General features: G+C 32.6%; 1 protein-coding gene across 1 annotated transcript in view; it reads right to left on the bottom strand.

Moving 5' to 3' along the window:
* The window catches only part of LOC139529808 (neurogenic locus notch homolog protein 2-like), a 43,853-nt gene that overhangs the window by 17,375 nt on the left and 13,692 nt on the right, over positions 1 to 12,786 (bottom strand). Inside the window, exons 5-6 of the mRNA XM_071325759.1 lie at positions 7,652 to 7,786; positions 5,361 to 5,504 (exon numbers count right to left, since the gene is read on the bottom strand). Coding sequence (XP_071181860.1) covers positions 5,361 to 5,504; positions 7,652 to 7,786 — 279 coding nt within the window. The remainder of the gene's footprint in view (positions 1 to 5,360; positions 5,505 to 7,651; positions 7,787 to 12,786) is intronic.

Below are 12,786 nucleotides of genomic sequence, written 5' to 3'. Positions count from 1 at the left end.
TGGCAAAAAAGGAAAAGGACCAACAGACAAATAATAGCACACCAGACACGACAATCAAAACTAAAGACTAAGCAACACGAACCCAACCAAAAACTGGAGGTGATCTCAGGTGATCCTGCTCCACATGTGGCATCCTTAGTGTTTACGTTGCTCATGTTATTATAAACCCGGTAAAAAGTCTTATTAGTTAGGTCACATTCGTGAAAAGGGAACAGGATTGTATAAAGGACATAAGGAACATTTCGATATCATCTGTGATCGAAACGGATATTCCATAACGGTTAACCAACTCGCGGTGGCGTCCGTATAGAACAATTAACGAAGGGATGATTTCAACTTCACTATTTTGAAATCTTTGTTTAATATCTTTCTTGTGAGCAGCAAAACCTGTATCAAGGAAATCATGATAGGAAATACAAGACCGGGAATATCGTATTTATTTGGAGATGTATACTCCGTATGCAGCTGCTGCTTGCCATGGTATGTTTGTTACAAAGAAAAGTAAAGTTCACAATTGGGAAGCTAAAATCATCTCTGTTGTCGTGGAGTTTTGTTTTCAACCGTCCCTCATTGTCAATGTCTTGATGTAAGTGAAGATATGAGACAGACTTAACTGTATCTGTTCTATACATTACTTTATCTCTAGTTCGATGGGAAAGATGCGTTCAACATAGTGATCCAAATTTGAATTATTTAATGAAAGAACATCATCTATATAGCGGAAAGTAGATTTAAAGGATATTGCTAACTTCTTTCCTTTCTTCCTTAAAAGTTCCTGTATGAAGTCACTTCATAAAAATAGCGGAACAAGTCGACAAAAAGAGGAGCATAATTGCGTCCCATTGGATTGCCGAAAGTTTGTTGAAAAACACGTCCTCCAAACATTATAAACACTAGAAAACACCCGCGAAATCGCAGGCATTCATAGCGTGCTTAACATTATAAAAAAATTATAGAAAATAACTAAGGGTGCTATAAACAGTTTCGTATAAAAAACTAGGGGTTATTCCCCGACTAAAAATAACCATGGAGGGAAACCCCTGTTTATTTACTCAATTGGTGAAAAAGTATCATGTTTTTTGTATTTGATTGTAAAAATTAGTTAATTAGCTTTGAATTAAAACAGGTTGAATGATTGAAATAATTTTTAAAATTGTATTAACTTTACATGTTTTGAGGGGAGACAACACTGTAAACAACCTGTTTTTTTGGCAGTGAAAATTGAAAACTTATTTGCAGCCACTGTAGCTCTTTTTGGAGCAGGAAACCGTACCCTGAAACAAGATTTTTTTGAAAGGCCAGGTAAAAACCTACAAATTTCATACAGTTTTGATTATGTAAAATGTGCATGGATCATGTCTTCATGGGTGTGCACATGACCTGGTTTCAAGTTTTTTTTGTTCAAATTAGACCTTTTTCCCCCATGTTCATTGGATGGAATATTTTTAATATATTAAAAGTACACATTATTTTTATTTCATTATAAACTAGAGAACATTCTGATTCCAGTGATACCTAGTTTTATACAAGTATCTTTATTAATCAGTCCACCACTAAGGGTCACTTATGCATGGTCCCTCAAAATGTGACGTCATAGAAAAAAACTGTTGATTGCACCCTAAACTCCGAGGAAATTCAAAACGAAAAGTTCCTTATCAAAGGTCAAAATCAAAAGCTCAAACACATCAAACGAATGGACAACATCTGTTAATTTCCAACTCGGAACAGCCGTTTTCTCGTGTAGAAAATATGGATTAAACCTGGTTTTGTTAACTGTTGTAGGATGATTTTTAGTTATAAAATTTATGAATGTAGAATTTCAGGAAAGGTATTAAGTCATCGGTACTTGGCGCCAGGACAATTATTTTAAGTCCACCCCCTTTTATTTCTTGAAGATCCGTTATACTAATGAGAAAAGCAGAACGCTACTCCAAATTTATTATTATTTTATACAGAGACTCTCTACATATAATATATTAGTGACTGCCGTGAAAAACGATTGAAATATATAGAAGATAAAAACCCTCCCCCTTTTTTCCCCTCCACAATCAGGAATATCCAATAAAAAACAGGAGAATGCTTCACTATATGTCTTATTATATTATAAAAGAACTCTCTACATATATCATATCAGTGACTGCCATGGAAAATAATTGAAATATAGAGAAGAAAAAAATAACGAAAGCCTGGTCTATGACTAAAAAGTCCGTCCGATGACGGAAAAATATGCGGACGCCTTTATTTTCGTTTTTCTACCAAGATAACCCAAATGGAATAATTATCAGGGAGGATGTTAAATGTCAGTATGCATGGTACATATAGGACACAGAGGCCCGATGATTATTTTATTGTGGAAGGAAAAGAAGCGACACACAAAAAGATCTTCTCATTTAATAGTATAAATGTTGTCAATCAAGAAATTAAGCATCTTGATAATATCACTTTCAGAGAAGTTTTCGTTTGAATCAGAGTGATTCTTTACAAAGACATATTGATAAGATGAAACAAAGCAATATTAACTTTTTTAATTTTTGGAATGGGGAAGACTTGTGTAAAGTGTAGAAAAGTTTAATGTTTTAATAACGATAATACATTCGAATAAAACACGAGATAAAATCGTGAGCTATCAATTAGACAATTAAAAAGAGACACAGACATAAATGTTCATAATGAAAAAGCAGCTGTAAAACAAAAACACTAATAAAAGATACATGCAAGGATTTTCATTGTTGAAGGCCGCACCAGCTCAGTAACACACATTTGTTTTATGATTTGGAATCTCATTGATATGTCAATTTTGGAATATTTTTATGTTTTTTAAATGTTGAATTATAATTCTGAACACTTAGGTTTGTCTACTCCCAGGAAAGGATTGCACTACTAGGTACACATTTTTATGAATTATTAGTTTAGAATACTAATCAACCTCATATTTGAAAAGGTATTCCAAGCAGTTATGTGCTTGGAATATGAAATTGTGCCGACAGTGTTACAGTAAAAAACACATTCATTCTCTGCAAAACATAAAAAAAAATCGAAAATACGGAGGTCATCAAATCGTTTTTGTTTGCCAACCTTGTATACATGAAGTCATCAAATCGTTTTTGTTTGCCAAATTTGTACATGAAATTTGAAAATATTGATTTTTTGTCAAACTAAAATACAACAGAAATCTTAAATAGCTTAATCTGACTAAAGGTGGAATCGGGGAGGGGGATCTTATTTAAAATCCATATAATGTTTTAATAGTTAGTCAACATGAAGTTTCATCATGCTTCTTTTCAAAAATAATACAAATAAAATTGAGAATGGAAATAGGAAATACTTGTATGTCAAAGAGACAACAACAAAAGTATGGGTCACCACACTTCTTTTCACACTGAAAGTTGTGCAAAATTAGATTTTGTCTAGATAACTCATGGAAAATCTAATTTTGTGTGAAATCTACACCATAGAATTTCAAAATGCGAGAAATAGCTGTTATAACATGCTTTCAGATAGGGAAAAGAAAAAAATAGGGTTCTTGGACTTATTTTCTAGCTACCTATTAAAATAGGTACAGTTTGGTACAAACCAATCATTACATGAAGACGGAATAAAAAGTTACTGCGGCGTTTATTTGTGTGCAATTTTTGGAAACGCCGCGTTAACCCTTTATTAACTCCAAAATTTCAGGAGACATAAAAAGTAAACAGATTTTCTTTCGCATTTATCTGCGCATTAACGCAAAAATGGCGCGTCTTACAATTTTGTAAAGAGTAAACGAGCGATAACGTCCGCGTTAACGTAAAAAAAATAGGGCGTCTTCTATTTTTTATGAAAACTAAACGCACGTTTATTGATCGTAGCCAACGCAGATTGTCATCGTATCTGCTGTAAAGAATGTGTATGATATTGAATACAAAATAGTTTTCAGTATTTAATTTGGGCATAATGTTTTTTTAATGTTTGGGGAGTTTAAATTTGTCCTTTTGAAAAAATATATAGAAAATCAGCTATTTGAAATTATTAGAACTGTTTTATTTGCAATAAATAGAAGATGATATTTCGAATTAAAAGTGTTTCTGAATTGTAACGGTTTGAAACACGTATACGTAAAATATTAAGATAAAGGTAATTTTGAAGAAATAATAAAAAAAACAACTGTACAAATGTACACAAAGTTTATTTTATAATTTCAACGTTTAGTTAACGCAAAAATTAAACGCACGTGTTTTTCAAGTGCATGTAAAAATTCACTAAAAAAAATCTGTACTAAACGCCCGTTTACTGTAAGGTGCTAGTAAAAATAAACTTGCGAAATCGGAAGCAAACGAGTGTTTACTACTGCCTAAACGGACACAGGGTGGACGCGCATTTACTCGGATAGATATTAGAAAATTTGGTCGTGCTAATATAAATACATGCATAGTAGAAATTGATGTTAACTAACGAAATATGTGCATGTGGCGTTAACGTGTGTTTATTTTATGTAATGCTTGGTCTGCAATCAACTCTAAATTAATAACACGTTCTATTATAGAATTCCTTTATATGAGTTATATCCCCTTCTATCTGCGTTTTCTCCCCTTATTTGGCAAAGTTGAAGAAAAAAAGCAAACAAAAATATTGTGTTTTAAAAAATACAGCCCTAAATATGATAACACATATACTTTTCAATATTAATTGTATGACATGTCTTACTGATGAATTACTTACTACTCTCAAAATTTGCATATTCCATTAAAGATATAGACTTATTGTTTTCTTCTTTTTCAAATTCAAGAAGGAGAAAGACAACCGAGCCATCTTAATCCACTTTGATTTTTTATTGAACTTCACGACAACACAATAACATTTTCGCATTGCTAAATATTTGAAAATGGAATAAATAAGATATCGTCGTTATTGATGGTTTGAAAGCAAAGCATTCCAAAAATAATCTTAACTGGTATATCTGTTCACAGTTTTGATGTTCTGCAAAAGATTGTTTATTAAGAATACGATATGACATGCCTCGCCTATGAAAAGTTGAACTTCCTCGCCTTTGAAAAATTTCATTCAGTGAGATATATTCCAAACTAGAAAAAACAACATCCATGGGGGAGAGATTGCACTCATATCGGAAAGAGGTTCCGAGCAATAAGATTAATCTTACCGTTGAACAATAATTATTACAAATTTGCCGTTTAAGCTGTCTTTTTCTATTGGATAGATTCACAGTTCATATAAACATTATAAATTGATGCGGAAATATAATGTATATGATATATGATGCTGAACTTAATGACGTTCTGAAAACGACAACATCAATCAATCCAGTCAATTATTTCATTTACAGTATAAACAAACGTATAATTTAAATACCACACTTAACGTACTTGTGTTGCAGTATTCACTGTATAAATAGCCGGGGCTACAGGAAACTGTGTTATCACATTCTCCATTAACAGGATCACACATACTTGATAAACATCCTGCACAAAACTCAGAACAATTTCTTCCAAATGTTCCATTTAGACATTCTGAAAAGAAGACGTGTTAAAATTTAGCCTAAATGTATTTTTAATTTGTTAGGATAACAACTGTTTACTTAAGATTAAAGTATTTAGTAACCTGTAGTGATTGCATATTTTTTTTATGATAAAATCATTTATATCAACTATCAGTGTAGAATCGATCTTTTTTTGTAATAACATTAAAAATACCTGGTATAACAGGTAGTCTATAACAATATGACTACTTTCGTTGTTTTTCTAACAAAGATCATAACCTAAATGTTAGTCCGTTATAATTGAGTACTCTGAGCATAAGTGATATGGAGAAATACAACGTTTATTTATGTCTACACATGTTTGCATGTTTGAGCTCTTAAATATTGTAATAATAAAAAATCTTTTCATAAATAAGCTTTAACTGAAATTGAATATAATGAAAATAAAAAGTAGATATATCAAAGAATAATCATTGTGGAAAGGTGACGCCCTGTCACACATCATTACATTTCTAAATGCACTCGCCATTAAAATTATTACATTTTCTATTAAAACAGTTTGTTGAACATCCTTGAAGACAATCTTTCCGAAAAAGAAACGAGCTGGAATTCTAAAAATTACTCTTAACAGATCTTGACTTGTTAAAAGGACAAGCAGAGAACAGCCCCCAATTTTCGTTCACATTAAAAGTGACGTGCCATAAATTATACTACTGTATTGTTTTAGTTTAAAACCTATTTTTTGGTAAACATCAAACGATTTGTCAACTGTCGCTCATTTACTTCATGTTTTGTTGCTGTGGACACCTCACGATTCGCGAAAAGGGTAGATAAATGGCAGTTTCTAAACGTGTTCCTGCATTTTAAACTATGAGCGTACCTACGGCACACCATCATTTTCATACCTAATATTCCTTGATTACACAAGATATGTGTAACTTTCATCTTTTCATAGACCGCCAATCCGTGCCTGAAATAATCACCCTTTACGACAGTTCTGCATTTATAGTAACCCAATTCAAAACAACTTCAAGGAAGCACTTTTTATACATATTCCCCAATAGTTATACCGACAGTACAGTAGACAAGGAAAAAAAAACCAACCACAAATATTACAAAAAGGCTAATTTTCGAATAACGTATTAGATAAAAATGTAGTTACTAAAAGCAAGCTGAAAACTGTCTTATCTGTTGACATGAAACCATTCTTCTTACATTGTAATTATGATTATTGTATTTTAGAATAGAGTATAAGGCAACATATAACCGATTTGATGTTTCTACCAACATAGACATATGCATAAACTATTCCTCAGTTGTCATGAGTGGGATTATGGATCCTAACGGAACCCCCGAGTTTACTCTTAGCTTTTTTTAGGGATCTTTTTTCTGAGACAAAACATTATCAGCTATAGGAATATATTTATTTCATTTGTTTGTTTGAACAGAATATATAATTAGAAATTTTTTCACACTTGATTTGAGGGTTGCGGAGACATGCTTATATTGTTATTCTAATATGACGTGCTTCTTTCGCTTTGTGAATAAACCCATGCTCTAAATCCAATAAAATTTGTTTGCACATGCGTATATTGACTACTGCAGAATAATGAATTTTATCAAATGTGCATGCATTTGATATATTTAATTTACTTAAAACACTTCCAAACTCTTAAATGATGCACATGTTGTTACTAATTCATTTATTATGACTGTAATGTGTTGCAATTGGAAATTGACATCGACATCCGTTCATGCTGGCTGTTCAAACTCCTCCCTCTGAAAAATCACAATGCCAGTCATTTGCTCGTTTACAAACAAAAAAGGGAGTTTCATGGAAGAGCCTACACAAAACCTCTACACTTATACACATCTGACAGAGAAATAACCTTAATTGTCCTAATCAGAATCGAAATAATTGATGTAAGCTATTCTTTATTGTAGTTTTTAACATGGGAAGGCATTATTGTCGTGTTATTTTAGCCTTCACTATCGCTCGGGCAAAAATAATCACGAATTTAATGCCTACCAATGTTAAAACTACAATGAAGTTTAGCTTGCATCAATTATTTTCTTTAATTTAAACAACCTTTATTTAAACTACAATCTGTAATTTTAATTTTTCGTCATCTAAGTGCCTCGGTATGACTAAATCTAATAGTGTAAACTGGTCTTTACCCTGTGCACAATTATTTCCAGTCCATCCATTTGAACATCCAAATGCACAGTTTCCGGTTTTAAGGTCACATGGTCCATGACAGTTCTCAGGGCAGGACTCATTACACATAGGACCATAATGTGTAGATGGACAACCTTAAATATAAGTTAACCATTTAAACTGCGTTATTTGTGTTATTTATTCGAAACAACATTTTCATTTAGAGTTTGAAAAAAAGCTGTATTATGTATATCCACTTACATGACTAAATCATTCAGAAGTTTTGATGAAAATTGCACTATTTATTGTGTGCAGCGGACGCGCTTTTTGTGATTTATTTCAACACAGACAATTTGAAAGCCATGATGCAAAGACCTCTACTCATGAAGAGATTTTTGATCGTTTTTGATGAGCAATTTAGAGTTTTCGTCTTCGTGTTGTGTACCCCAAACCTAAATCTGATTTTTAGAGGAATTTGCACAAACTTCGCAGACAGTAATAAGACATTATAAGAATGGTAAACCCGAGAACAACTATATAACATACAAACGTGGAACGCATGTCATTAGATATCTTTTGAAAGTTTCATTGGACGCAATGCTTGTTAACAACTACTAATTAGAGCTAAAACAATGCAATCAGCATATTAAAACAACATGTCAAAAATAGAACGGTGAAAGAAAAGTTAGATTAAAATAACAAGTATATATAAATTTACTCTTCATTGATACCAGGCTTAACATTTTGCACGCCAGACGACCGTTGTGTTTACAAGTCATATAATTGGAAGGTTTAGCTAGATATAAAACCAAGTTTTATCTACCATTTTTTACATAAGAAAATACATGTACCAAGTCAGGAATATGAAATGTGTTATCCATTCGTTTGATAAGTTTGAGCTTTTGATTTTGCCATTTGATTAGGGACATTTAGTTTTGAATTTTCCTCGGAGTTCGAAATATTTTGTATTTTACTTTTTACAATACTCTGCAGTGAAACCCGAATAAAAAAATCGTTAAAAAGTCTACACGAGGTAGGCAGTTGAAGAGCATTGAGGACCAACACTCCCGAGAGATTTTGACAACAACAGCTAAGGTTATCTACTCCTGTGGTAGGAAATAAACAGGAAATGTTAATGCCGCTTGATTATATGATAATGATATATAATTGCGACAAATAGCTGACTGTACATTTATATTGACCCTGAGCTGGTCATTTTCTACTGGAGAACTGAAATCATCCCCCTTTTCGGATGGGTTTCGTTTTGCTCAGTCTAAAGGTTTATTTGTAGTGTTTTGTGTAGTGTTATTTGTCTTTTGTCTTTTTTCGTTTTTTGCAATGGCGTTAATATTGTCAGTTTATTTTCGACTTTTCAGTTTGAATGTTCCTTTTGTGAACTTCGTCCTTTTTTTTTTTAGCTTGGTTGATATTAAGACAAAAACAATAACTTATCTGTATATGAAGGTTTAGAAAGGCATATATTCTCTTTTTTAAATCTAAAATGGAAAGTATTTCAACTCAAAGTAAAAAAATATTTTTTTATACATGCACGAGCAGTCGAAACTTTCATTAGTGTCAAATATTCGCTTATACATGTAGTATTACAAAAATCAATATCCATGCATTTTATAATTTTCTCCATCATGTCCATTGAATTCTAGTTATAACCTTTAATAGTACGGTGACCGAGTAAAGTAAAGTCGCTTATTTAAGGAGTTTAATTGTCATTCGGACTATACGGCCATAAATCACAGTATTGGTAGTTCAAAGGTTACACTTAACGTTTTGACTTGTCGTCAAAAAATCGTACGGTGCAATTTTCGTAAAATGGGCTTTGAAGTACGTTAGTTTACTTGAACGAAAATTAGACTAAGAAAAGTTTTGAGGTCAACATTGTAAATTAACATCCGTGATATGATTTCTATTATTATATACATTGTTGTTACACCTTATTCATGTTATTTTAACGATTTCAAATAAAGTTTAGCAAAATTGATTCGTTATTAAAGAGTTTTTGTAAAAGTTTAACACTACGAATACTTTGCATTTGATAGAGTACGTTCCAATTTAATTTCATAATTTTTTTTAACGCAAAATGTAAAATAATTAACATTTATATGATATTTCATACATTTGTACCTTTATTTATCAATAATATCAAATTCATTTGTCTCCGAAGCACTCTTTCAGCAATTCAAGCCAGACAAAATTCATAACGCTCATATGACGGAGCTATTCGAAGTTCATAAACATCCGCTTGTAGATACATATACGCAATTGGAATGTGATGTATTACTTACATTTACATACTGAGATATGTTCCTTGAAGCAGTAGACATTTAGCTGTCAAATGTTAGAGCAGAACGAGAGGGAAATTGGTCTCTTCCTTGAGATCGTAATCTCAAATGTAACATTACATTTTTGAAACCAACCGCACCGCACGAAGGTGGATACTCGATATGCTTCAATTTTCTGAGAACATTCGTTCACCTTTTATAGATGGCTACTTTGCTTTTTAGACAGATTCCTGGACATTTTAACAGTACTATTACATGGCAACAGAAAAGACCGTTATAAAAGCCTCAAGGGGATTAGGTGGCACTGTAGGCATAATAAGTCTGCGCTTGTTAGATGGACCCTTACTAGACATTTCATAGAATCTATTAGTCGTGTAAAATGGAAAAGAGATGGAATTGCTGCAAATTATGCAAATTCACAAGGAGAAACAAAGCTAACAGCAGAGAAAAGAGATGAAGAACATGTTATTGCCATTGTGAACCATCTAAATAATCCATGACTGATCCCTTTGGTGTGGAATTCCACCCTCAATGTCTTATCAATATCTCTTTTTAAATGTATGCTTCAAGACATATTCGAGGTTCTTTGCTCACAGTTGTCAAGGAAGACTTGAACATCTCTAAATATTATATCACTAGTGCTCTTTCTTAAGACCACAAGGAGTTTTTATAGTCCAATATCAAAGTCAAACACAAACCTTAAATATAAATCGGGGGAAATACTTTCAGGTCGCATAAATCCATAGTTTGTGATTAGACGTGCACTGATTTCGACAAAATGTAGAGATGATTTTATCATAGAACATGTGTTGTCGCACCCATTCCATTATCCCCTTTTCAAAATGACGGCACCATGAGAAAATCATGCAATTCGGATTTTGTGAAGCAAATCAAATCTTAAGTCTCTTGTGCACTTTCCCTACCTTCCTTTATACCATCACTCACAACTTACATAAGAGATGGTATGGCATTGGTTTAATTTTTAATAATGCTAAAAAAGGTAAAACATACGGCGACCTAGCAGCTTATTATCAAAAATATGTCCCAATGAATTTCTATGGCGAACTTTGAAGCACATGTGTTTGACCGCTACGACATGAACAACTCTATAAAGCCTGCCGAAAGAAAACGCCACACAGAGACTACATGCATCAAAGTGTATCATATTATAGAGCGGAGAAGTACTCCTGAGTGGAAAACTTTGACAAATCCCATAAGATTCCACCTGATTAGAGCTTTACATAGTCAGAACGATTGTTAATTCCGAAATTGTCAAAGTTATTTATACCAACACTGTTTATGGCTGTCGTAGCTTGTTCAGCACTCAAGATAAGGCATATACCCAATGCTTGAAACTTTGACACGGAGTTTACGGAAATGTGAAAGAGTGGAAGAACAATCATACGGACCTCTTATACAATTGTAATTGTTCTGTGTATTCGCTTCTATAAAAATTAGGACACATACAAGCGAGTTGTGGTTGCAGATGTGGAACATTAGCAGTGTACATGATTGGCGGAGATGTTCACCAATTCAATAATTATGTGTCTGTCTTTCCCCAACAATTTGTAAACTATTGCCTGCTGCACATGCACTTGCCCGATGCGACACAACTTCGTCTCTGTTTGGAGTAGGTATACAAACTGTCTACAAGAATTCGAAGGACACGCACAACTATTTCCGTTGTTTTTAGAGTTTCGGTAATATTGACAATGATGAAGCCCCAGTTTTGCCATGAAAGATAATTTCAAAGGTTTATGATCACAATGTATCTCTTTAAAACCACTCCATTATTATAATTATTCAAGTATGCCACTAGTAAAGATGTAAGTTTAGTCAGGTTACCTTCCTGCGAGACGGCACTGAAACAGTATGTTTTACGTACTTCGTTTCAAACTGAAAATTTGGACCGCATTACATACTGCTAAACCCTTATCCGGTCACCTTTAGAATACGGTTGGCGAGAGTAAAATGATGCATTACACCCCGTGTATTTTTAAAAGTTTATTTCAGCAGAATTCTTGCAGGATCTTGTGTCTTCATTGAAAGGAAAATCTGCATGTGAAAGAGTCATGTGTTTGTTCACTACAAAACCTTACATGTCCGGGGCTTTGATCCTGTAAAGGGTCAGAATTACGAGAAAATTTCAAATGTTCCTTGAAAATTAACCAGAAGATATGATTTTGTTGTGTGGATCTCTTCGATTGGAATGTTGAATTGTAACTATTTTCGAAGTATTGAGTGCTTTTTAGTTTTAATGAATTTCATCAACGATCTTATGCAAAATATGCCTTCATGACAGTAGGATGCAGGTAAAAATAATATATATCATTTATTGATGAGGTTGAATGTCAGCCGGCAAGGTAACTACTGTAATTTTAACAGAATATGTGTTGATCTTGTGTAATTGAACAAATTTTTGAAAAACGCCAATTTCCAGAAAAAATCGATTTCTTATTCTTTTTTGTTTAACATTTTCGAGACAATTTATTGATAATTGATATAAGAAAGTGTCTGTATCTAGAATTAAACCTAATTTTTTATATATTTCTTCAAATTTTGAAAGTATGGAAGAAAAAATAAAATAAAAACAGAATTTGATCTTTGACCTCATTTTATGCAAAACTGTTACCACATTTCTTTTTGACGACATCGATATTTCAATAGTTCTAATTTTTCCGAATCCAATGATATATAATATAGCCATATAGTATGTTTGACGATTAAATCTAAAAAATATTGGGTCTGGTCACGGTACTATTAATAGAAGACAAAATCAATACATTTCTGTTTTACATAACCAAAGTTTTGAATATATCTGCATGCAAATGCATTATATTATTATATAAATGAAAACA

The sequence above is a fragment of the Mytilus edulis genome, chromosome 1 (assembly GCF_963676685.1).
Source record: "Mytilus edulis chromosome 1, xbMytEdul2.2, whole genome shotgun sequence".
Classification (NCBI taxonomy): Eukaryota; Metazoa; Mollusca; class Bivalvia; order Mytilida; family Mytilidae; genus Mytilus; species Mytilus edulis.
The sequence above is the reverse complement of the archived record's forward strand: the minus strand, read 5'-3'. Positions and strand labels throughout refer to the sequence as shown.